Source organism: Amblyomma mixtum, chromosome 7 (assembly GCF_055824585.1).
Source record: "Amblyomma mixtum isolate Tamu chromosome 7, ASM5582458v1, whole genome shotgun sequence".
NCBI lineage: Eukaryota > Metazoa > Arthropoda > Arachnida > Ixodida > Ixodidae > Amblyomma > Amblyomma mixtum.
The window spans coordinates 124884292-124910768 of record NC_143018.1 but is presented as its reverse complement, the minus strand read 5'-3'; the positions used below and the strand labels follow the sequence as shown (position 1 = coordinate 124910768).

General features: G+C 45.0%; 1 protein-coding gene and 1 pseudogene across 1 annotated transcript; both read left to right on the top strand.

Annotated features, from left to right (window-relative positions):
• Positions 1 to 2265: 2265 nt before the first annotated feature.
• Positions 2266 to 3514, top strand: LOC149337407 (uncharacterized; annotated as a pseudogene).
• Positions 3515 to 4626: 1112 nt separating this feature from the next.
• Positions 4627 to 25379, top strand: LOC149337406 (uncharacterized). The gene is made up of 10 exons (XM_089554876.1): positions 4627 to 4729; positions 5696 to 5739; positions 23256 to 23388; positions 24388 to 24459; positions 24536 to 24604; positions 24671 to 24727; positions 24798 to 24884; positions 24942 to 25019; positions 25094 to 25188; positions 25362 to 25379. The coding sequence occupies exons 1-10, from the start codon at positions 4627 to 4629 to the stop codon at positions 25377 to 25379; spliced, it is 756 nt and encodes a 251-aa protein (XP_089411002.1).
• Positions 25380 to 26477: the final 1098 nt, after the last annotated feature.

Genomic DNA, 26477 nt, shown 5'->3' with positions numbered 1-26477 from the left:
TTGTTTCTAATAAATGCTGGGGCATCTGCTGTCCTGACGACTCGTGTTAGCCTTACGGTATCTTATTAAAGGAGAGAAAGAAGGCTAAAACGTCTTCTGGGATGCGCAGCACTAACTGGAAGTGGGACGCCCGGTAATATAGAGTTATAGCATATCGTTACCGTGTTTACGTCACCGTTTACCGGGCTCGGCTAGCGAAATCTGCGCATGCGCGCCCATTGACGGGCCGCTAGCACTTAACGGAATCTTTTTTAGCGCTGCTGAGAGAGTTAGCGTTCGCTCGGGTTACAAACGGGCCGGCGGCTGGCGGACGCCTGCCAACGGGTCCGCGGCGGAGCCCACTATAACGAAACGAGACGGGTGGCTGGAGCAAAAAGAACGAGGTTTATTTCGTGGCTTTCGTTTTTATATCCTGTCAAAGAAAACGAGAAGGAAAAGAAAGGAAAGCTGTACTTGGCCGTGACGCTGTGTGAAAAGATGAGCAGGGCGGAAGAGGGCAATTGACGAAGCAGTTAGCTGTTCGCAGCAGATCGTAAGCAAACATGGTTGCGCCATGCACGGCCACTTCGGAACAAGTAAGCATCGCCGCCGCATTCTCCGGCGCCATTTTCCGCTCTAAATGAAAGCATTCGCTCTTAATACGTGTACTCTCACTCATACGTCGAGGTTTAAGGGACAACTAGCCCGTGTTGTTGGGATAATTCAGCAATTTTCGACCAGTCAAGCCTAACTTTCCGCGTCCGTAACCAAATAGCAACGACAACACTGTAGTTTTTGTGCCAGCTTGAACATTTTTCTCTTTTTTCATAGTTTTCTTCCTTCAAAAACAAAAAAAAAATCCTGTAATGCTTGTTATATTCACCATTAAATTCGGAAAGATACAGTTTCTCCAGTCCAGAGTTCGAGCTCTTGCACTTACTGTCACCAGATGGCGCCACTATGTTTAAATCCAAATCATGCATCCTAACATCCAACGATGCGACGCTTCGTGCGGTGAACAGAACATGTAGCTGCGTATATTACAGCCTTCAAAACGCAGTAAGCGCAGCGTACGCAAGCATAGTGCGTTCTGTGTAGTAGACTTGTCTACTGGTGCGGATATTTTTAAAGCTGCCGGCCGACCGGTAGCAGAAAAGTAGTGTGCGCGTCTTTATACGAAGACAAAAAGATGATTAAAGAGCATGTAGCATCTCAGTGCAAAGAAATGCATGCGTATTTTTGTTTCTAATTAATGCTGGGGAATCTGCCATCATCTTCATTCATTTTCGCCTTACGGTAACTTCCCAAACAACACCAAACATCCTGAGGACGTCCTCAAATGGTTCAAATGTCCTCGAGGCTTCTAAAACATCCTCAATATGTCCTCATAATGTCCCAGGTTGAATTGTCCTCAAAACGTTCTCGGAATGATGTTCTCAGGTCATACCAGAGGCTTCGTGGTCCGCAATATATATATATACTTTGCATTTTAAACACTGACTTCCATTAGGTTTTATTTCCCGAGATGCATTGCTGGGCGGCGCTCATCCCTTTGACACCGTGCATGCACAAAGTTTTTTTTTCAATGACAACACGCTTAGACCGCAAATTACTGCACGCAGAAACGAGAGAAACCACCGCCTTTAGCTGAATACCGCGCATGCACGCTGGCTCTAACTGCAACCCAGAGCACGCTTGCTGCGTGCCAACGACATAGAAAAAAAAATTCAACCGCCCACATCGCCGCTGGTTAATTAATGTCCGGCGAAAGTCGACTTCTGCTCTACAGTTGTTGCGATTGCCGTTTTTTTTTTCCTGTGACGATGCCATCGCGCACAACAAGCTTTCGCAAGTCGTTTCCTTCCATCCATCATACATGAGATGACTCTGTGATGTACGCAATGCCGCTAGCTTTTCTTTTGGCGAAGGAGCATGATTTTATCCCGATCACAGAAAGCAGGCTTGAATCCGGGGGCCCGTTTGTGTGTTGCTGGGTGGCCAGATTACGGTGCTTTTTATTTTGGTAAAAATGTTTTATTTTCACAAAGTCAGTCGTTCCGCAATATTTATGGCCTCTTAACATCGCACCCCATCATCATCATTACCGCGTGTGGCGAATTCACATTTAAGCCAAGCCAAGTCTGCATCGGCAACGCCGATCGATCGACGCCAGCGCACGCACGCGCGGGTGCGACTCGCACGTGCGCGTTATTGCACGATGGATGGCTCTCAGAAAAGTGAGTGATACCTTTGTAGATTTTGCACCTCGACCTGCTGATTTGCACGATGTCGACGGGATGTCGTGCGCAGAAATTTCGCCGCACAAGGAAAAGGCGGGTTGACGTTAGCTTGCAGGTCGCCGCGTGTGCCGAAGCTGGTGCTGATCCACTGTCAGAACAGTGCAACCAGCTTCAGCGTGATGTGTGTGTGACTGAACGTTTTGTGCCCGACACTGAGGACGTGCCGAACCCAGACCCCACACGTCAAGAAGCTTAACCCGGGACCTCATCGGTTTTCATCGATTTAAGCGCCGATCAGGACCTTTGTCCCCAGGTTGATGGCAGGTTTGATTGCGAAGCCGACCGTAAACGCGCTGACGAGAACGTAACGACTTTCCCGCACCAGCATCAAATGTGGGCGGAGTAGTCTGGGTCGTCGCATGCTCCTGTCACGTCGCTATTGAAAGTGCTCCGCAGCCACAAGTGTTTTTCTTCACTCCCGTCATTGGCGAGAGCGCTGCTACAAACACCGAAAAAGTCGAATGAACTTGCCGAAATTTCGGGAAGCCAGTACCGCCACTTCGGTGTAGAAGCGAGAATAGGACAAATCCTGGGAGAGTGTCAAGACCTGCTGTCGGAACTGGCCTTGTCTTTTCATATTGAAGGCCTTCCAATATCGAAAAGCTCTAGAGGTCAGTTCTGGACAATTCTCGGCCGCATAAGCAACCTCAAGCATGCGGCACCATTTGTGACTAGTGTTTTCTTCGGTGACAGCAACCCGAGAGATGCAAATGAGTTTTTGTACAGCTTTGTTGAAGAGTTAAATGTTCTTTTAGCTACAGAGTTGCTGTTGAAACTTTCACTATACCTGTAAAGCTAAAGGCCATTGTGTGTGATGCGTCTGCAAAGGCATTTGTTTTGTGCGTTAAGAACCACGCGGGCTATTACAGCTGCACGAAGTGCACTGTTAAGGCTGCGTATATTGAAGGAAGAGTCTGCTTTCGAAACATTAGTAGTGAGCTGCGAACTGACCACAGTTTTAGGCACAGAAGCCGTATCACACTGGTAGCAGTAGTGTAGAGAAGCTGCCAATAGACATTGTGAGGGATGTCCCGTTAGATTACATGCACCTCGTTTGCCTAGGCGTGGTGCCCAAATTGCTTGTATTGTGGTTCCTTGGCCCGAAAGCTGAGGGTTTACTGAGGGTTTTCTCAGTTTCCTGGTTCATGTCAGTGGGGCCTTTGCACACAAAAGGTGAAAAATTCTCTATTTACTTTAGGAAATGTTACGTGAAACACAAATGTAATGCTTGCTAGGGGGCTAGCTGGTGCATAGTTTCGTAAAAAGACAGCGCCGAAACAGACAGCATACAGTAAGAGACAAGGAACACGCGCAGGTCTCTTACTGTGTGCTGTCTGTTTTGGTGCGAAGTCCTTTTGTGAAAACATAAATGTAAAGAGGAAGGGAGTGAATAGCTTACGAAATGATCGACTGGGGAGTTCAGTAATGGCTGGGTGTTTGTGTGTGCCTTTTATTCCCAAATATACAGGGTGTTTCACCTAAGACTTTCTGCAATTTTTAAAAATAAGCTATTTGAATTAGATGTGCGCTTTTTCTGGCATAGCATTGTCAGTGGTGTAGTACATCATAATGCAGCTAAGCCGTGCTAACCAGCAAGATTGTTAACAAATATTTAATAGTTAACTTTTAAACTATTACCGTTGGGCTCCTTAATTATTGAGAGGCATGTAGCCCACCGTAAGTAATGTCCATATCCCTTTTTAGAATTTCGAGAACGCGATTATCCTCGGCGCTGTGGCCCAACAAATTTTGCCTATTTCGACGAGTTACGTTCACTGGAGAGGTTGCTTTGCCTGCAAGCTTCTCAAACCGCATGTATTTTGGCGCGATGTAGGCGAAATTTGTTGGGCCACAGCGCCGAGGATAATCGCGTTCTCGAAATTCTAAAAACGGACATGGACATTACTTACGGTGGGCTGCATGCCTCTCAATAATTAAGGAGCCCAACGGTAATAGTTTAAAAGTTAACTATTAAATATTGGTTAACAAGCCTGCTAGGTAGTACGTCTTAGTTGAATTATGATGTACTACACCACTGACAATGCTATGCCAGAAAAAGCGCACATCTAATTCAAATAGCCTATTTTTAAAAATTGCAGAAAGTCTTAGGTGAAACACCCTGTATACTTTACTCATGTGCAACCATGTACTATTTGCATGAATTTTTTCTGTTTTGGATCCACAACATGCAAACTAACAGTATGATTTGCCTGTGCACGGGTGTGCTACTGTGTCTGTATTGGTTTTGTAAATGTGTGTACACGGTGTCTATGTTGTTGTCAAATCTCCCGAAGAAGATAATGATGTGGCAGTTGTCCATAAGAACTGGTTGTTTGGAGACAGCTGCATGTGGCCACCAAAAAGGAAAGAGATCCAAAGGCTCATTAAAGGGGCAGCAACGCCTGCACTCGACTCGAAAAAAGTGCCTTGCATCGTAGTGCAGGCATTTGGTATTAGGAACAATATTTCTCTATTACTTATTGCTCTTTCATATTAATCTCTAGTTGTCCACTTTGGCCATGTAAAGTATAAAAGGCTGTAGTATTATTATGGGAGAACTGAGAGCAGCTGCTCCACATTAAGGAGTGATTGTTTATGGCAGATGGAGTCACAGACAAACTGGAGTGAAGAGCACACCAAGAAAAGTAGTACTAAACTTTGTCTAAGAATAAATAATTAGAAATAATTCAATGACAAATTCATTTAATGAGAGTAAGGGTGCATGACTGAAAAGCAGTATCAGTAACAATTAAACCTGCCGCAGTGGCTCAGTGGTTCGATGCAGGCGAAATGCAAAAAACGCCCGTGTGCTGTGGGATGTCAGTGCCCGTAAAAGATCACCAGGGGGTCGAAATTATTCCGGAGACCTCCACTACGAGGCCTCTTCCTTCTCTTACTCCCTACTTTATCCTTTCCCCTACAGCGCAGTTCAAGTGTCCATCGAGATGTGGGACAGATACCAATTTTAAATCTCAAAATAAGAAAAAGCCATATTTATTAGTTTGTGGCCATTCTTGAGCAGTCTAAAGAGTGCTCTTGCTAGGTATTTTTATAGTCACAGTTACCTGAGAGAAGCAAATGTCCGATAGGGTGATGAGAAGTCTTCACCTAGCCCGGGTGTGATAATGTTTCGGTTACTTCACTGCTTCAATTGTCGAACATGCCAAGCCATGGCTTGGAGCTTAAAGAAATATTTGAGTTTATTTATTGTGCTCTCACATCTCTGGTGTTTAGCAGAATATATAACAAATAAATGACATTGCATGTTTTTGTTATGAATTTCTTCCAAACTGAATTAAGTTTTCATTTTTTAAAAGGAGTTATGCCAAAAGTTGTTTCTTAGTTATATGGACAAGTACAAGCAGTCAAGGCCCATTTTCTTTCTTTGATGGACCTTATGGCATTACTGCTTTCAGATACATATGCAGAAGCACAAAGATGGCTAAGGAAGGCAGAGGATGTCGCGAATCGGGCGGACGCGTCCCCGACTGCTGAAGGGGAACGCTTTCGCGTGCAGGTTCGAAGAAAGGAACAAAGAAATCAAACAAAACAAAACGAAGCCGTGTTTATATATTAAAGGAAAGGAGCCAATAAAAGAGACGAATACACCAAGGAAAATACACACTAGAAACGCGTGCAACACTAGTGATAAAAAGGAGAGAGTTCACCGGCTACAAAGCGTCCCTGGTGGAGCGGGAATGCCTTGCAGGTAGCACAGACGCGGGTTGGCGAGTTGCGATGCGTCGCTGGCGTTGCGTCCAGGGAGGCGGTGGTAGACAGCCAGGAGATGAGGAACGGAGATGACACGGGAGACGCTGACGAACTCTTGTCAGTCGCCCCCAAGAATTGGGCAGCTGCAGCAGGAAAACTGTAGCCAGGTCCTCTCGACGGCGTTCTGCAAACACCGTAGGCTTGTGCAGCCTATCCCAGGAAACCGTGGCCGCAAAGTGGCGATTGCAGTAAGCCTGCGTCGTTGATTCAAGGGAGGTCCACGGCAGCACAGACCCGAAGTCTGACGGCTGCCACCGGCCGACGTCTCCACCTTTCCCTCATTAAAATTCCTTTCTCTCTCTCTGCCACCTCCACGCTTGAATGAGGCTTAATAATCTTGCGTCGATGATCCAAGGGAAGCCCCTAGCAGCTCGGATCCAACGTCCGAATGCTGCCGCTTCCACGCTTGAACGAGGCTTAATGGTCTTGCGTCAGTGATCCAAGGGAAGTCATTGGCAGCTCGGATCCAAGAGAGAGAGAGAGAGAGAGAGAGAGAGGAAACTTTTATTTAGTTGCTCTCTTCTCGCTTCGGCGAGCGCGGCTTCGGACGCTTATGTTTTTTTGAGCAGCGTCCGCTCCGGCGGACGCAGTTGTTGCTGCGACGCGCATCTTTCCTTTCCGCTCTCCTACCTCTGATCTTTTAACTCTCCTCTATCTGCACGTGGCAGCGGTGGTTGCTTGGCTCGAGCCAGTAGCAGGCCCGTGCAATTTCCTTTTCATCCTTCTCTCAGTCACAACAACAACAACAGCAACTTCGTCCGACAGCTGCCACTTCCACGCTTGAACCACCAGACTTGGGCTACGGTGTCTTCCTCAACACCTCGGTTTGCTGACACGTAGCTCTACGCTACTCGTGCCTGCCTCGCGCACATTACTCGCACGCGCACACGCGCAACGCGGGGCTGGCACGTACGGCGCTCCGCTCTCCGACGCACCACTGCCAACACGCCGCTTTACAAAAATCCCTCACCAGTGTGGTGTGCACATCACAGAGGACACGCCAGATCTTCTGTCTGACTATGATTTAGGAAGGGGAAAAAAGAAGACTACTAATCAGGCAACTGAGTAGCTCTGAAGATGAAAATGTGTCCCCCCCACCACCACAGCCACCACAGTCGATGCTTCCAAGTAATATACATGTTTGCTTCTATACAGGTCTTACTTTAAAACACAAAGAGGCATTCTATACAAACTGCTTTGTAATAATTTCAAATTTAAATTACTTTTGGTGCTCTAGTGTGGCATCTATTGCACAATGTTCGATACAAGCCTCACCATGCGAGTCGTAGGAAAGGAGCATTCACTGTTGTGGTGAGGGCCAGGATCCAGATTCTAGTGTTGTTTCACCTGCCTAACAATTTAGCAGCTAGTGCTCAATGTTGGTGGCATTGGGCCAAATCCAGCCTGCCTGGAAACTGAGGACCAGGAACTCGCATTTTCAGTTCTTAGCCGCATTGTACAGATTGTTTACAAATGGCATATTCACATTGCAATTAAGTTATTTTTTTTCTGTTAGAAGTGATACAACAAGTGAATCAAGTGAGCCAGTAGTACCCCGGGTTAATGAATATGAGGGACAGCGGAGAGAAGGGGACCACGTCGTCAGTCCCTTCGGAAGGTCGTCACATGTTGATGATGACCGAAGATTCTTACCCCCCCCCCCCCCCGCCCTGCAGGCAGCGCAGTGTTAACAGCTTAAAATCATTGTTGACAAAGCGCAAGTCGCGTAAGGTTTTCACTGTTCATTTTGCCCACATCCCCCTATAACTGCACGTGATGCTTCAAACAAGAGGGCGGGGTCCCGGCAGTTGGTCCAAGAGATCTTTTTGCATGTATTTCGAGACCTTCACTTGATGCGCCTGTTCCAAGCTAATGCCTCCGCCCGCCACCTGCGCATCCAATACAATTGTCTGGCCCTCCCTTGTGAGGACCAGATCTGGCTTCCTGATGCCAAGGGTGGTGCGGAAGTGAGGCTCCACTGCAACCTCAAAGCCCAGCAATCCCGTCCGTTTTGCGGCGTAGTGGACGAGGGTGTCATGTCACTTGATACGAGATGCATTTGTTCTGTGGCACAATTGCTGGACGCGCCCCAGAGTCTCTGGTGATGAACAGCCCGCTCTGCAAGTCTTCGGCACGTCTTGGCCACGCTTCGTACGTGCCAGAACCGGTACGGCATTGAAGCGCATCTTGACAACATTAATGAAGTCACGTCCAGAAAGCAGAAGCAGGGAAGTTCCGTCCGAGAGCCAGGTGGGTGATCACGGGGCATTTGCAGCTAGGCGCAACGCTCGCCCATCATTGGATGAGTGTAGGGCTGCTGTCCAGAATTTTGCCTGGCTCGATCTGTCATGAATGAGAACTTCACGAAAGCTGCACATCTTCTTTGCCATTTTCAGTTCTTGCTGCGCATAGTCCATCTCCGACATCGTCTTGCACACACTACTAGATGAGCGCTGCAGAGCCCTAAGTTGTCTGAACTTCAAATAAGGAACTGTTGTCCGCAGGCTTAGGATACCCAGTCCTCCGTCTTTGACCGAGGCGTGGAATGCAGACCCGGGAAAATCATGAGGGAGCCTTAGCCAACCTCTCACTGCTGCTCGGACAGACCTATCAAGCTTCAGCAACATCTTGCACGAGGAAGGTCGCAGTACAACTTTGTGGTAAAACTTCGGTATTAGGAAGGTTTTTAACACAAACAGCCGTTGTTGCAGCTTCAGGGGAGCACTGGACACTCTCTGCAGAAGAACCTTCATATCCGGTGGTTGTATGTCTTGCTTTGTGATACCTGTGGGCGTGAAATGAAGCCCTAGATATCTCCAATTGGCCGCCGCTTCTGCAGCTGGAATTTGCTGCTCGCCCAGTGTGAATCTTATACTTGGGTCCACTTTGGTTATCTTACGATGCGGGTCGGCCACCAGAGAGACTGTTATGCTCTTTGCAATGTTGATCTCAAGGCCTCTGGACACGAGGTACCCCTGTAGGCTGTCAAGTTGAACCTGAAGACCTTGCGGAGTTGAAGCCAGGACCACCAGGTCATTAGCAAATGCCATGGCATTCACAACCAAGTCCTCACTCCGGAAGCCAATCTCTTTAGGGCAACTGGCCAGCCATTCGTCTAACACCAAATTGAAGAGGAGGGGGGACAAGGGGTCACCTTGCCTTACCCCCCTGGTTGGCTGGACGACTCTTGACTGCCCTTCAAACTCCAGCAAAGTGGTCGCGGTATCGTAGAAGTCTTGGCCGTACCGAATGAACGGTGTTGCTAACTTCTTCCGTCCTAGTCCATGTAGAATTGCTTCGGTCGTCACTCTGCCAAAAGCCTTGGATACATCGATTGATGCCATGTGGAGATGACGGTAGCGCCTGCTAGCCTCGAGAAGAACACTGGCCAGGAGGTGAACATTTCCTGCGCAGCCATCTACAGGGATGAATGCTCTCTGACGAAAGTCAAGTGACACCATTCCCTGCAGCCTTGACGATAGAATCTTATGAAATAGCCGTACAGGAATCGGAGCCACCGTTATGGGCCGGAAATCCCCCGGGACTCTTGCATCGGGCTTCTTTGGTATGAATACCGTGCGGGCACTCCGAAGGCAGACAGGCCGCTCCCCGGGCAACATAAAAAGGGTCAAAAGTACCTTCAACACTGGAAGAGGAACCGCCCGGAGGTCCTTGGCCTCTAACCCATCGGGACCCGGCGCTGACCCGAGCTGCGGGAATGCTGCTCGGAGCTCCTGCGTTGAAATGGGACCGAAAGGGGATAGGTCCTCCAGTGGAAGGGGCAATATTCCTTGTTGATCGCCCAAGAGCTGTTGTACAGGAGCTTCTACGATTTGTTGCCATTCAGTCAGGAATCTATCATCAATATCATTCCTTCATCCATAGTATCCGGGGTAACTTGTGATTTGAGTGACCACATGGGAATCTATTTATTCTGTCAGACTGTGAAACCCAAATTCAGAAAGCAGAATGCATCTTTAATCCAAGTCATAACAGCAGCATCCCTCGACGCTTTTCGTGCGGAGATGTGCGGTGTACACTGGAACGATGTATATAACAAAACCAACGCGAATGACGCTTATCAAGCCTTTGCAGAAAAGTTTAACTCTATATATATGGCAAGCATTTCCCTCTTAGAAACAAACGAAAAGGTAGGAACGTACGGAAATCATGGATATCACTAGAGCTACTTGCGCGTATAAAACAGAAGAACAAACTGTACAGTTCTTTTGTTGCATCAAAAACATTTCTATTCTTGAACAATTCAAGAAATACAGAAATAAGTTAAACAATGACATCCGCAATGCAAAGAGACATTATTACGAGAATTTCTTTGGCTCAGTCGACCGTCCTGACATACTTTGGAAAATGCTGCGATCCATTGATGCCAAGTATGCCAACGCTGCCATTGATAAGGTGACTCATGACGGGTAAGATTATGCAGGAGAAAACTTAGCCGAAGCATCTAACACTCATTTCACACTATATGTTCAACCTGCCTCTGAACTGCACCATAGACGTATCTCTAGGTGTCCTGCCACTCTTTTCCATGCGCCTGTTGATGAAAGGGAAATTATACGAACATTCCATGAATTATCAAAGTCCACTTCTTGTGACGTCAACAACATCCAGATTCGCCCTGTGAAATATATCATTGAATACATCTCTACTCCTCTTGCTTATATATACAACCTATGTCTAGAAACCGCAACCTTCCCCTCAGATATGCAAATAGCAAAGGTGACTGTCCTGTATAAAAAGGGTAATAAGAATGACTTTGGTAATTACAGACCAATTAGTATTCTTCCAGTATTTTCTAAACGTCTAGAAAAAATCGTGCTAATACGAATGGAAAAATTTGTTCAATCTCATAACGTAATTACTAGTTCACAGCATGGATTCAAACAGAATAAATCAACAGAGCTTGCCCTTCTTCACGAAAAGGAATATATATTAGAACATTTTGAAAACAAAATGTCAGTACTAGGCATATTTGTGGATTTCACGAAGGCGTTCGAGAGGGTTAGTCACAGTATTCTTTTGGAAAAGCTTCAACTATACGGGATACGAGGTCAAGCTTTGCATCTCTTGAAATCTTATTTATCATCTCGAAAACAATATGTTCAGATTAGAAACTTCAAATCATCACAACGCTCAGTTAATACCGGTGTCCCTCAGGGCAGCATCCTTGGCCCTCTGCAGTTGAATCTCTACATTAATGACATTGTAACTATTGACACTTCCGCCCGCTTTATCTTTATGCCGATGACACTACTATCCTTATACCTGGTGATACCTATGACGATCTAAACATGCATGGTAATCGCATATTAAAGAATCTAGAGCAATGGTCAGACTCAAATTTTCTTCCAATAAATGTGTCAAAATGAAAAGCTGTAATTTTCCGTCCGAAGAATAAAACTTGTATTGCAGAACTAGCTCTCTCTTATAAATCACAAGAAATTGAAATAGTAAAATCATTCAAATCACTTGGTGTTTATATTCACGAAGATATGCTGTGGGATGACCATGTCACTCATGTCATGTTGAAGACATCTATGGTTATAGGTTTTCTATCACGCCACAGACATATTTTACCACAGACAGTCAAACTTGTCTTATATAATTCCCTATTCTGTTCACACCTAAACTACTGCACATTAGTGTGGGAAATAACAACACATACTAACTTACACAAGATATTAGTACTTCAGAAAAAAGTCCTTCGTATGGTTTATGACTTGCCCGTTAGACACACAACTCAGGATTTGATAACTAACCTCAACATTATTACCATATTAAACCTTTATGCTTACAGACTGTTGCGCGTGTATACAGTTGAGCAAAAGCGCCATGTTGACACCATTTCCTCTATGGCTCCATTGCATCAGTCCGATTCACCATATCCGCATCGCCACAAACCACAATGGGTTTTACCATTCCCAAGAACTAGCTACGGTCGTCAAAGAATTAATTACCAACTGCCGTATTTACAAAACCAGTTAATTGAAGCTGGCGTAAACCTCCGTGAAATCACCATCTCCTCTCTGCGTAGTATGATTGTTAATTTAGGTTAAGTGCTAATACATCAACTCCTGTTTTATGAAATGCTCTCCACCCTTTTTGTTATTCGATGACTGGTCGTCTACTGTGCTGATACCCCCTTTTCATTGCTGATACCCCTTTTTGATTTCTGCGTATTCTCTTTGCTTACAGACATTGCTTATATTGATGTTTTTATTCATGTATGACTTGATGTTCAATTTAGCTCCTCGTTTTTTGTTCTTAATGACTTGATGTTCAATTTAGTTCCTCGTTTTCTGTCACTGCCGTCTGAACAGGAGAGGAGAACTCCGTCAAGCGGATAGCCGCTTTTTTCCCCCCTCCTCAATCAAATTGTATTTGATTTGGTGGAAATAAAGCATTATTATTATTATTATTATTATCACCCGAGGATTCCGGAACCGCCCCTCAAGCGTTTTTCATCAGTGGGCAAGGGACCAACCAAAGAATGCAGACGTGGCTAACCTGGGTCGTCTTTTTTGCGCAGGTTAGTAGAAAATCAAGTAGTCACGACTTTAAGAGCGATTGCTTGTGTCTGGTTGTAGTCCCTTGCCCAAGGGTGTTGTGTGAATGTGTCGCGAGTTGTTTTGACTCTTTGTGCTTTATTGTTCTTCTTTTAAGTGGATATAGAAATGAACCCTGGCCCTGGGCCTGCGGTTTCTGAACAGCTGGCAGCTATTCTTGCCAATCAACAGGAGGCCTCAAATGAGCTTAAGACTATACGGGAAAGCTTGGAAAGTCATGTTGCTGAAACTAACAGAAGGCTCGCTTCTGTTGAGCATAAGCTGCTGTCATTTTCAGAGACCGTAGAAAGGGGGGAAGAGTGTGAGCGTCGGGTTTCGAAGTTCAGTGAGCAGACTGAATTTCTACTAACAAAAATCGATGATCTTGAGAACAGAAATCGGTGCAATAATTTAATCGTTTACGGAATCGTTGAATCTGCATCCGAAACTGTGGTATCGCTCAGGGATGTTGTATTGACAGCAATATTCGGAACCAAAATGGGAATAAAAGTAAACAGTCTTGAGCGCATACGCAGACTGGGAATAAGGGGGGCCAGACTAAACGCGCGCAGTGATAATGCGGTTTTTTGATTTCAATGAAAAAATGGAGCGTCTGAGAAATGCAAAGAAACTAAAGGGCACTGATTATTCGTTGTCGGAGGATTATTCGTTCAGAATCCAAAAAATAAGAAAGCAACTATGGTCGTCCGTTAAAGACACTGTCACGCCTGACGGTAAAGCGTATCTGAAGTACGAAAAGCTAGTTCTCAACAAGGTGACGTGCGTGTGAGATGAGGAAAAAAAACGAAAGACGGGAGCTTGTGGGGCCCGGTGCAGATTCAGACGACCGCATTGCACAAGATAACGAAAACCAGGCTTTGCCTCAAAATAATCGAGTGAGAACCCCGCGAATGGCCGCAAACGGGGCACCCAAATGACCAGGAAATAACACTTGTCACCTAAGGTTACTTCCTTTAAATGTGCAGAGTATCGTGAATAAAAGTGTCGGATTTGAAGCGCTGCTCTATGACCTCGACCCGCATGTCACGCTGCTGACGGAGACCTGGTTGCACGCCGGTGTGCTCGATAATGAAATCATCCCGCCATCTTAAAAATATTTAAATGTGACAGACAATCCCGAGGGGGTGGAGTTGCTATTGTAGTTAAGGAAAACATTAATGTGACAATTTTGCCAGCTATTCCTAAACACGAAAGCATCTTTTGTCAAATTGATTTTTACGGTTACTCTATAGCTCTCGTTGTTGTATACAGCCCTCCTACAGCAGATCTTGCATTTCTCGAGTGGGCTCGGAGACAGCACGGCGATGCGGACTACTTATGCCAACCGTTTCTTCATTGTGCAGATTTTCGCATTCCTGACATCTTCTGGATACGCCGCCTTCAACGAAAGCACCGTCCTGTTCGCGCCTTATCACGAGCCTTGGATTCCAGTGGAAACGTGCCACAGCACAGAGCAAGACAGTCTAATCTACAGCGCTGCGGCTTTAAAGATCCCGCCAACTACCTTCACATCATCGACTACAGTGACGTCATCCCTGCCCGACGATATAAACCAAGCGTCGCCACAGGGACCCTTCAGTGGGCTCGGAGACAGCACGGCGATGCGGACTACTTATGCCAACCGTTTCTTCATTGTGCAGATTTTCGCATTCCTGACATCTTCTGGATACGCCGCCTTCAACGAAAGCACCGTCCTGTTCGCGCCTTATCACGAGCCTTGGATTCCAGTGGAAACGTGCCACAGCACAGAGCAAGACAGTCTAATCTACAGCGCTGCGGCTTTAAAGATCCCGCCAACTACCTTCACATCATCGACTACAGTGACGTCATCCCTGCCCGACGATATAAACCAAGCGTCGCCACAGGGACCCTTCAGTGGGCTCGGAGACAGCACGGCGATGCGGACTACTTATGCCAACCGTTTCTTCATTGTGCAGATTTTCGCATTCCTGACATCTTCTGGATACGCCGCCTTCAACGAAAGCACCGTCCTGTTCGCGCCTTATCACGAGCCTTGGATTCCAGTGGAAACGTGCCACAGCACAGAGCAAGACAGTCTAATCTACAGCGCTGCGGCTTTAAAGATCCCGCCAACTACCTTCACATCATCGACTACAGTGACGTCATCCCTGCCCGACGATATAAACCAAGCGTCGCCACAGGGACCCTTCAGTGGGCTCGGAGACAGCACGGCGATGCGGACTACTTATGCCAACCGTTTCTTCATTGTGCAGGTCAGTTGCTATCCGTCTCTCTATAGCAAGAAAACCGGAGATCGTTGCCTTTTGCTGTTTCCGAGCCCAGAAGTGCTTATTTCTGTGATATCTGAGTGTGCTGATGTCGTGAAAGTGTTATTACTAATTGCTGGTGATGTTGAACTAAATCCTGGCCCTGGCCCTGGTACGAGGGCTAATACACAAAGCATGGATCTAGAAGAAATATCAAAGCTGCTTCGCGACGTACACTCAAGAACTGTCGCGGTGCAAAACAGCCAAGAGCTACTTCAAGCTTCAGTTACTGAAATTAGCAATAAGCAAGATAGCTTAGGTCAAAAACTGACAGAAGTTGTCGACCGGCTAACATGCCTGGAAGAAAAGGTGTCTGTTATCGACACTCTGCAAACTGATATGCTGGCGACACAAGAAAATATTGAAACCCTCCAGCAGGAATGTGCTAACTTACACGCACGCCTAGATGACGCCGAAGATAGATCCAGGCGCAATAATCTAATCTTTTATAACATACCTGAAGTGCCCCAAGAAAGCCCATCGGACGCTGAACAAAAGTTAATTTCAGTACTCTCCGAATTACCAGCCTTTTCTTCTTTAAGCTCCGATGACATTGAGCGTGCACATCGGCTCGGACGTGCCGGAGAGAATTCTTGCAGGCCCATTATCGCCAAGTTTGTTCATTCCAAGACTAAGGATCTAATTCTGTCCAATCGAGACACGATAAAAAAGAACAAGGTTTCTGTCGGCGAAGACTTCTGTCCCTCAACTAGGCTAGCTAGAAAAACGCTTTTACAATTTGCCAAGACTCGCAGCACGTCATACCAGTTGAAGTATAAAAGGCTCCACATGAACGGGAAGTGCTACACCTACAACCCTACCACGAAAACCGTCATTGAATCTCAACTAAACAAGGCTGTGACCACCCAGAAACCTGTCACTGACCTTGCGCTATCCTCTAGCCCTTCTCCCAGTGGCGTCATCCAACCTTCTAGTTTATCACCTTAGCGGTCACAGAGGGGTCGTGGACCTTTTAATGAGCTTTCCGTTGTGTATACTAATATTCGAAGTGTCCTGAAAAACCGTGAACAGTTAAGTTCATTTATTGATTCTTGTGCAGCCCACGTAGTAGTACTAACAGAAACATGGCTCTCAAGCAAAATACGCGACCATGAAATTTTAGAATGTAACAAACGCTACAACTTTTACCGTAATGATAGAAATTGCCGGCCAGGTGGCGGAGTACTAATTGCCGTAGACCATAACATATCCTCATGCGCAATACATGTGACAAGCAATCTAGAAATAACGTGGGTTTTATTAAACATAAAAGGCAGGAAGATCACAGTCGGTGTATGTTATCGTCCACCACCCAGAGACCTCGAATTCATTAACAACCTACACGATGTCATTAATCTAATCTGTGTTCGGTATCCTGGTTCTCCTATTTTTCTTTTGGGTGATCTTAATTACCCTAATATCTCCTGGGGCGTGGATGGCCCCAGTAGTCTTCCTACTGATTCAGAATCTAAATCTTTTATTAACTTGTGCTCAACGTTCCATTTTTCTCAAATCGTCACACTGCCTACAAGATGCACTAGTCATTCTGAAAACACTCTTGACCTTATCTTAACTACATGCCCTGAATCAATTTCAAACCTCAGCATTCTTCCAGGACTTAGCGACCACTCACTCCTTGAATTTACGCTCGGATTCCCTGCCCCCCGAGCAGGAAAAAAATGAAGATTGTTAGGAATTACAGCCGAGGAAATTACGACGAAATTAATCGTGCATTATCTTCTTTTTGTGACGAATTTTTGAGAAATTTTGAACATCGCAGCCTACAATTAAACTGGGACTTGTACAAAACCAAAACAGCCGAGCTCATCAACAAGCACATCCCCATACGAGTAATTAAGTGCACCAAATCACCATGGTATAATAAAGCTCTCGGAAGACTAGCCAATAAAAAGAAGCGTTTATACCGCCTAGCTAAAACCTCAAAACTATCAGAGCGATGGCAAGCCTATCGCACCGCGAATGCTAGTTACAGTCGCGCTTTACGGGAATCCAAACGCTATTTCTTTCAACACACCCTCCCCAATCTGCTACGTTCAAATCCTCGACAGTTCTGGCGAACAGTAAAAGGCCCTGAAAGCGATAGGATGATTATTAACTCCAGTGATGGTCTACCGTTAACAGATGAACAATGTGCCTCTACATTCAACGATTTTTTTGCAGCATCGTTCTCTAGTCATGCAGACGTCCCTAAACCTCTGTTCGACATACCTCCGCTATCGCCAATGCCTCCCATCACAGTTAATCCAGCTGGTGTCGAAAAGATTATTGATTGCCTGAAGCTCTCTTCTGCTTCTGGTCCTGATGGTATCACTTCAAAATTCCTTAAAAACACCAAATTTTATTCATCTATCATCTTAACAAAACTTTTCGACCAATCTTTATCCACCGGCTTGGTTCCTGATGATTGGGCGGTAGGGAAGGTGGTTCCCACACATAAAAATGGTGACAAACATGATGTTAAAAACTATCGCCCCATATCTTTGACATGTGTTCCATGCAAAATTCTTGAGCATATCATATCATCCCAAATCGCTACCCATCTTGATTCTCAATCTTTTTTTCATAGTTCCCAACATGGCTTCAGAAAATATTATTCATGTGAAACGCAGCTGGCATCTTTCACTCACTTTCTTCACAGCGTCCTCGACCACGGCGGTGTTGTCAACTGCATATTTTTAGACTTTTCTAAGGCTTTTGACAAGGTATCACACACTCTACTCCTCTTTAAATTACACCAACTTAACCTGGATCCCAACGTTTTTGCATGGTTGAGAAGTTTTCTTACTAATCGCTCCCAATACGTAACGATTAACGAAATCGACTCCAATTATGTCCCCGTTGATTCCGGCGTGCCACAAGGCTCCGTTCTTGCTCCCTTGCTCTTTCTAATTTACATAAATGACTTACCCACCAAAATTCAATCTCGCGCTGGCCTTTTCGCAGATGACTGTGTAATTTATCGTGAAATAACCAATCCCAATGACGAAAAGATTCTGCAATCAGACCTTAACGCAGTAACTGCATGGTGTCAGGATTGGTTAATGACTCTTAACTCTAACAAGTGTAACTTAATGCATGTATCTCGAATTAACTCTAATGTTTCTTCTTATATTCTTCAGGATTCCCCGCTTGAACAGGTAACATCTTACAAATACTTGGGCGTCTTATTTTCATCCAAATTATCATGGGAACAGCACATCAACTATATAACTAGCAACGCTAACAGATCTCTAGGCTATCTGAAACGTAATTTTGCGAACATTTCTTCATCTCTTAAATTACAATTTTATAAAACACTTATCCGTCCAAAGCTTGAGTATGCTGCTTCTGTATGGGATCCCGGCCTTGATCATCTGGTAACAACCATCGAAGCTCTTCAGAATCGGTCTGCTCGCTACATTCTCAGTAATTATCATCGTACTGCCAGCACAACTAACATGAAAAACACATTACACCTACCTCCACTCTCCTTGAGACGTCAGATACAGCGACTTTGTTTGCTCCATAAAATATACTACCACGACACACTTCACAATCTTTTACTCCACCGGCCCTCTTATGTGTCACATCGCGTGGACCATCGTCATAAAATTGGATCTTTCGCATGCCACACGAATACCTTTCATAATTCATTTCTCCCGCGCTCAATAACAGAGTGGAACCACCTTCCCGAAGATCTTGTGTCTATTACTGATGTTACATTGTTCAAAAATGCCTTAAAAGCTCATTTTGGTGTTCCTGATTAATCGTTACGCACTGCTTATTTATTTTTTACCCCCGTATTACTACTTGTATTGTGTTCTACAGTTATATTTTGGTGTTCCTTACTTGTAGTACTTGTATTGAATTCTTGGATGTTTATTGTTACCTTCTGGTGTTCCTTACTATTTTTGCACTGTTTTTGACACCCCTATATATATGTGTATATATATGTATATATATATATATATATATGTGCCTGTGCTTTTATCTTAATTATGTTGAGTATTCCACTCCCCTCTGTAACGCCCGACCCGGGCCCTGAGGGTATTCGAAATAAATAAATAAATAAATAAATAAACTCTACGATTATGTACAGCGTTTCCGGGGTGAGCACGTAAAGTTTTTCTTAGCTGGGGATTTCAATTTGCCGAACATCGATTGGTCAACCATGAATACGATGGGCATGAATGTTAGGCACTCAGAGATTTTTTTGAGCACTGCATTTTTATGTGGTCTAGCTCAAATTGTTACTGACCCTACCAGAATAACTGCAACCACTAGGCATATTCTTGATTTATTGTTTATAAGTTGCGCTGTCAAATGTGACACTGTTGATGTCATGAACGGGCTCTCTGATCACAACTTAGTATTTGGCACCTTTTCCTTTAAAAGGTTTTGTGGCAAAAGCAAACCTGTAATTGTTGTGAAAGATTTCAACAGGGCAGACGATGAGAGCATCCTGGACTATTTAGAAATGAATTTGGACGGTTTTAATGTGGACGTAGATGTGAATATTTTGTGGTGTAAATTCAAGCAAATTTGTCTTCATTGCATTGCCATGTTTGTTGCTGACAGGATTAAGAAAAAAAAACAAAACCCCTGGGTTACGAGACAGATCATACGCATGAAAAGAAAGCTTAAGAGAATGAGACGACCAGGTCGGTCTCGAGACCCTGCTATTAACACTCTAAGCGCAGCGCTGAAAACTGGGGTCAAAAAAGCTAAGGACACTTTCTTCACTACAACTTTAGGCAATTTCATGAAAGAAGCACCACGGAAATTTTGGAGGTATATAGGTGGCACCAAATCCAATAGCATTTCGTTGATGGTTGACGGCTGCCCAGTCTCAGAGGCAAAACCAGTTGCCGATGAATTTAACAGGTACTTTCAATCCGTATACGCCCAGAAGGATAGTCATCTTGTTACCGAGCCTGCTGGGTATTTTTCTTCTATGCCTGATGTCATTGTGAGTCGGGAAGGTATTTTAAACTTGCTCCTTAACCTTGAGGTTAAAAAGCCGACGGCCCCGATAAGATTCCTACAGTTTTCCTGCGCCGTTACGCGGAATGGATTTCGCATTACTTGTTCCTCATTTTTAACCCGTCACTAGCACAGTGTTCTCTTCCGGCAGACTGGAGGGGTGCTCGTATCATTCCCATATTCAAGTCAACTGACCGCCTGAGTGTATCCAACTACCGTCCAATTTCCTTGACCTCAACTAGTTGCAAAATATTGGAACATATAATCTGCCGACACTTGACCGTATTTCTCGAAGAAAACAAACTTATCAGACGCACAGCACGGGCTTCGGCGTGGTTTGTCGACTGTAACGCAGCTCCTTAGTGCATGCCATGATTTTTCACTCACGATTACTAACAAAGAACAAATTGATGCTATATTTTTAGACTATGCGCAAGCATTTGATAAAGTGCCACATAATAAATTATTACAGAAACTTTACGACATGGGAATAAATAGCAGACTTATCGAGTTCATTAGGGCTTACCTAGAAAACAGGTATCAGTACGTCCAAGTTGACAAGTACTGCTCGGAGGCACTGCAGGTGACAGCAGGGGTACCACAAGGCTCGGTTCTGAGACCGATATTATTCCTTATTTATGTTAATGATATCGTGAAAGTCATACACAGTGATGTTAAGATAAAGATTTTCGCAGATGTCTCCGTTCTTTACACCTCGGTTAAATGTGCAACTGACCAAATTAAACTTAACAAAGCCTTTGCTGACGTTTCAGGTTGGTGCGCAAATTGGAACATGTTTTTAAATGCTGACAAGTGCCTAGTCCTCCGCATATCCAGGAACAAAACCGTTTTACAACATTATTATTCTGTAAATGGCACTGCACTTAAGGAATCGGCGTCTGTTAAATACCTCGGAGTTACTATTACACACAATCTGAGTTGGGATTTTCATATTAATACAGTCTGCACCAAAGCCTTTAAATCTCTCTGGTTTATTAGACGCAAGCTTTCAAAAGCCCCCATGCACGTGAAACAAGCAGCCTGTAAAGCGTTGGTCCGGCCATGTCTGGAGTATGCCTCGTGTCTATGGGACCCTTATACTAATACAAAGAAAAATATTTCCAAATTAGAAAGGGTTCAAAGAACCGCGGCCAGATTCATTTGCAATAAATATCAACGCACTGACAGCGTGACAGAAATGATTGATTATCTTGGTCTCAAGAAACTACGAGCGAGGCGTTCCGAATGCAGATTAAAATACTTGTATTTAATATATAACAATGTAATAGACATCAACAATCATAATTTCATTACCCCTCACACACTACGCACAAGCTCGCGTTTTGATAACGGGAAAATGATTCGTGAATATAGCCCCCTAAACGATACCTTTAAGTATTCATTTTTCCCGAGAACCATACGCGCTTGGAATAAATTACCTAGGAATATTGTCGACAGTCCCAGTGCGCAAGAGTTCGTTACAAACCTGAAAATGCTAGGGTGAAGTTGCACTTGTATTGTTTCTTGTATTCTTGTATTCTTGTATTCTTGTATTCTTGTATTCGTGTATTCTTGTATTCTTGTATTCTTGTATTCTTGATTCTTGTATTTGTTTGTGTGTGTCCACTCCTGATTGGAGTCAGCCGACTCTGCAGTATTCCCAAATAAATAAATAAATAAATAAATAAAATAAAGATCATTGTACGTCGTGGCCGTTCCCGACATCTCGACTCGACCGAAAAGACTGAGCAAGCGCGCTGCGTATTGCTTCCCTGTTTCTTTATCTAGCGGATTACTCTCACGAAACCTTTCGCGGTAACCCTCTGCTGTGAATCGAAAATGTTGGAGCAGGGCTAGCTTTGCCTTATCGTAGTCCATTGAATCTGCTGGAGGCAATCGACCGAACACACGGAGAGCCTCCCCAGTCAAAGACATACTGAGTGCTGTAGCCCATTTTTCCTTAGGATAGCTGTGCCCTTCTGCGATACGCTCAAAACCTTTGAGGTATGCGTCTAAGTCATACCTGCGGTCGTCGAACGGCGGGATCAACTTGTGTGTGCTAACAGTTGCTGAGGGCCCCGGTGCAGGTTCTCGATTACCCCCACCAGCTTCTGCAAGCCTTAATTGGAGCTGCAATCTCCGCTCTTCAGCCTCTGCCAGCGACTTTGCATGCTCGCGTTCTGCTGCACGTGAAGCGCGTTCGGCTTCACGTGCAGCGCGTTCCTTCTCCTGCTCAGCGGAAACCCACGAACGCAGCTCGGAATCTCTCAACCCCATGTTTTCGCCTAATTCAACCAACTCCTTTAGCGTTGCCATCGTCTTTCTTTACAGACTCACGAAAGGAAAAAAAAAACACGGCTTCGTCCGGTCGCGCGGACGCCAAATTATCGCGAATCGGATGGACGCGTCCCCGACTGCTGAAGGGGAACGCTTTCGCGTGCAGGTTCGAAGAAAGGAACAAAGAAATCAAACAAAACAAAACGAAGCCGTGTTTATATTTTAAAGGAAAGGAGCCAATAAAAGAGACGAATACACCAAGAAAAATACACACTAGAAACGCGTACAACACTAGTGATAAAAAGGAGAGAGTTCACCGGCTACAAAGCGTCCCTGGTGGAGCGGGAATGCCTTGCAGGTAGCACAGACGCGGGTTGGCGAGTTGCGATGCGTCGCTGGCGTTGCGTCCAGGGAGGCGGTGGTAGACAGCCAGGAGATGAGGAACGGAGATGACACGGGAGACGCTGACGAACTCTTGTCAGTCGCCCCCAAGAATTGGGCAGCTGCAGCAGGAAAAACTGTAGCCAGGTCCTCTCGACGGCGTTCCGCAAACACCGTAGGCTTGTGCAGCCTATCACAGGAAACCGTGGCCGCAAAGTGGCGATTGCAGTAAGCCTGCGTCGTTGATTCAAGGGAGGTCCACGGCAGCACAGACCCGAAGTCTGACGGCTGCCTCCTCCACGCTTGAATGAGGCTTAATAATCTTGCGTGGATGATCCAAGGGAAGCCCCTCGCAGCTCGGATCCAACGTCCGGCCGCTGCCACGCTTGAACGAGGCTTAATGGTATTGTGTCAGTGATCAAAGGGAAGTCATTGGCAGCTCGGATCCAACGTCCGACAGCTGCCACTTCCACGCTTGAACCACCAGACTTGGGCTACGGTGTCTTCCTCAAAACCTCGGTTTGCTGACACGCAGCTCTACGCTACACGTGCCTGCCTCGCGCACATCACTCGCACGCGCCCACGCGCAACGCGGGGCTGGCACGTACGGCGCTCCGCTGTCGGACGCACCACTGCCAACACGCCGCGTTCCCAAAATCCCTCACCAGTGTGGTGTGCACATCACAGAGGACACGTCAGATCTTCTGTCTGACTATGATTTAGGAAGGGCAAAAAGAAGACGACTAATCAGGCAACTGAGTAGCTCTGAAGATGAAAATGTGTCCCCCCCACCACCACAGCCACCACAGTCGATGCTTCAAAGTAATATACATCTTTGCTTCTATATAGGTCTTACTTTAAAACACAGAGCCATTTTATACAAACTGCTTTGTAATAATTGCAAATTTAAATTACTTTTGGTGCTCTAATGTTGCATCGTCGTAGGAAAAGTGCATTCACTGTTGTGGTGAGGGCCAGGATCCAGATTCTAGTGTTGTTTCACCTGCCTAACAATTTAGCAGCTAGTGCTCAATGTTGGTGGCATTGGGACAAATCCAGCCTGCCTGGAAACTGATGACCAGGAACTCGCATTTTCAGTTCTTAGCCGCATTGTACAGATAGTTTATAAATGTCATATTCACACTGCAATTAAGTTACTTTTTTTCTTTTAGAAGTGATACAACAAGTGAATCAAGTGAGTCAAGCAGCAGGAAGTCAAAAGAAACAACCCTGTCGTCCCATTCTTCATGCCTTGCTGCCCATGACGGTATAATTTTCAAGTAACTTAATTATCCAAAGTGTGCTGTGGTATTCAGTGTTTTGCTTCCAAAGCTGCAATGCCTTAAAAAAGAAGTTAAATGTTTTGGTTTGAGAAAGGGGTGCTAGAACTTGCTGCATGCTCATCTTATGAGACCACTGCAAATAGACTTTATTTACCATATTAAGCTGCAAAAGCACTGAGATTTCGTATGTTACATGCACTGTCAAGTATGCATATTACTTAGTTTTTGCGCAAGGTGCACATTTTTTACTACCACATCAAGGACTTTCAGTCTCACTGCTCAAGACTTGAGCATACGTTGTTATCAATTTGTAACGTTGATTAGTCTTTAAAAAAAGCAAATGAAAAACAAGGAGTACTTTAAGGCACCCAGCCTCTGGTGCGTTGTTTCTATTGTGCTCGTTCTTGTGTGTCAGTTTCCTTAACCCAGGAGCTTGTCGCATGATGATGATTCTGCCTCATTACAAGTGGCTTGAGTTAATGAATGGGCTGCTTTGGCCTAGATTCCATACGAAAGCCTCTGGCATGTTTTTTTGCAGCAAACAGGAATAAAATGCCGGGTGGCTGGAATCAGCCATCAGGGAGGAGGATACTTCATTCTCAGAACTTAGGTTAGTGAAGGAAGTGAGATTTATATACACTTTTTTGTCATGTCAGGAGTACAGTAATTGCATTTTTCATTTGCAGGTGACAGTGGTGACTTTTTCAGCAATGAGCCTCCACCTGAAATTGCTGGGGGAGATATGCTTAACTCTTGTGACTTTTGCACAGGAAAGTACCTCATACACAGGGCAGGAAAGTAATATTTTGTGTCTTTGAAAGGGTATACTTCGAGCACTCAGTCGTGTAGACAGTTTTCACTTCATAGAGGAGAGCAATGTAAGTCTGGTGCCAAAGGTACAATGTGAAACGTATGATGGGGGTGCACTGTTTGGCTGTCTCTGAAAAGGGCAAAGATCCCACAACCTTGAGCCTGAAAATGCCTGGCCTGCACACATGGCTCACTCACAGCCAGAAACTCCTCGCTCCTGGCCAGGTAAGGAATTGAGAGCTGTTGTCCTAGTTTTGTTCCTCGTATATCTTTGTTCTGCAGCACGCAGGCAGTGGCATGATAGCCGATTTCAAACTTTTGGCAGTGAGTCGCCACCTATAGCTCGTGCAAGGACTGAAGGTGTGCATTCCTTTCCAAGTGAGGATTGGGAACTGCTATTCTGGTTTTATTACTCGTTTCATTCTAACTTTCAGCACATACGTCTTGGTCTGACGGGGGATCAACACCTCAAAGCATAGCACCCGCAGCTGTCAGGCCACTCAAACCTACAGGTAAGCAATTATTAAAGGTGATCCCACTGAACACTTGAACCATTATGTTTTATTTTTTAGTTTCTATAATTGGTTGCAAAACCTTATTTTGACTGCCAGATTTAATAAATAAAAAAATACAAATTTCCTAAAAGAACAGCCTTTATGCACTGCGGTACTTATGAATATCTTTTTTCCTTTTTATCTTTAGAGTTTGAACAAATCATGAAGGTGCTGCACACAATAGATATGAGGGTGGAGCAGCGAGGAAGACAGCTGGACGTAATATCGCGACGTCTGAGCAGCGGCTTTACAGGTGCCGTGAAGTCAGAGGCTGTGGCACGGCCATTTAATGAAGTTGGTGCCTTTGAAGAATTTTGTAAGGCATTGTTTTCATGTTTTTCTATGTTTGCACTTCTGTGAAGCTTGAAAGAATGTATGTACTTTTTCTTTTTCTAGGTGCAGCAACTGTATGATCTTGGAGGAGTGGCTGCACCACATGCCACCAGAAATGTGCTGGAGGCCCTCATGACGCCAAAAGTCGCTGTAAACTACAGCTGGCTGGGCCAAAAGGGCAAAAAAAAATTTTGCACCCTTAATGTTTCAGACGCGATCCTGAGTAAGCTACTGTTATTGGTTCAGTTGCTCTGTGTACTGAAACCCTTATTGCATGAGCATTTTCACTGGTAGTTAGCTGATCATAGGTTGAACATGATGGCAGTGATAATTACAATGCTGTTTTTAGGTTTAGTAGGTAAACGACACATTAAGTATATTCATATCTCCATCATGTTTAACAGGTGTTTCCTATACTCATGGATTCTTATGGCACAGAGATATAAGGTATTTCAGGGAAGCCGGCCACTAATTTTTAAAAATGGGGTTTTTGAGGGAAAAGGAAGTTTTTTGGGGCCCATTATTGTCATTGTTGGTGGATAGTAAAATTACTAACTAAATTTTAATGGATAATTTTTTAACCATTACTGATGGGCACCTGACTGCCATTAGAGATTTGTAGCTGAACATTAGTGATAGCCGTAACAGTTTCCAGAATTTTGAAAATGCTGTTACGACGAAGTGGAAGACGAAGTGAGCTCCCGCGCGAATGGGACGAACGAAGAAGAAGAGGTTGATGGCGTTTCTTGTTCGCGTTGGTGCTCCCTGCTAGGAACTATTCACCTACGGCTTGTAAATAAATGTAAATAGTATTTCCCCGTAACAATACGATTATCCTTGCTGCTGTGGCTCAAATAATTTGTGTAATTTCTCGCGCCATTCAAAAACCGCTAGCTTGCGGGAGGGCACAGACCGACATCAATCAAATTGT

Bases quoted from the DNA above. Each gene is read 5' to 3' on its own strand.
- LOC149337406 (XM_089554876.1), top strand. From the start codon at position 4,627: ATGTGGCCACCAAAAAGGAAAGAGATCCAAAGGCTCATTAAAGGGGCA. The intron at 24,885-24,941 runs GTAAGGAATTGA...TTTGTTCTGCAG, and splicing joins AACTCCTCGCTCCTGGCCAG to CACGCAGGCAGTGGCATGAT. The intron at 25,020-25,093 runs GTGTGCATTCCT...TCTAACTTTCAG, and splicing joins AGCTCGTGCAAGGACTGAAG to CACATACGTCTTGGTCTGAC.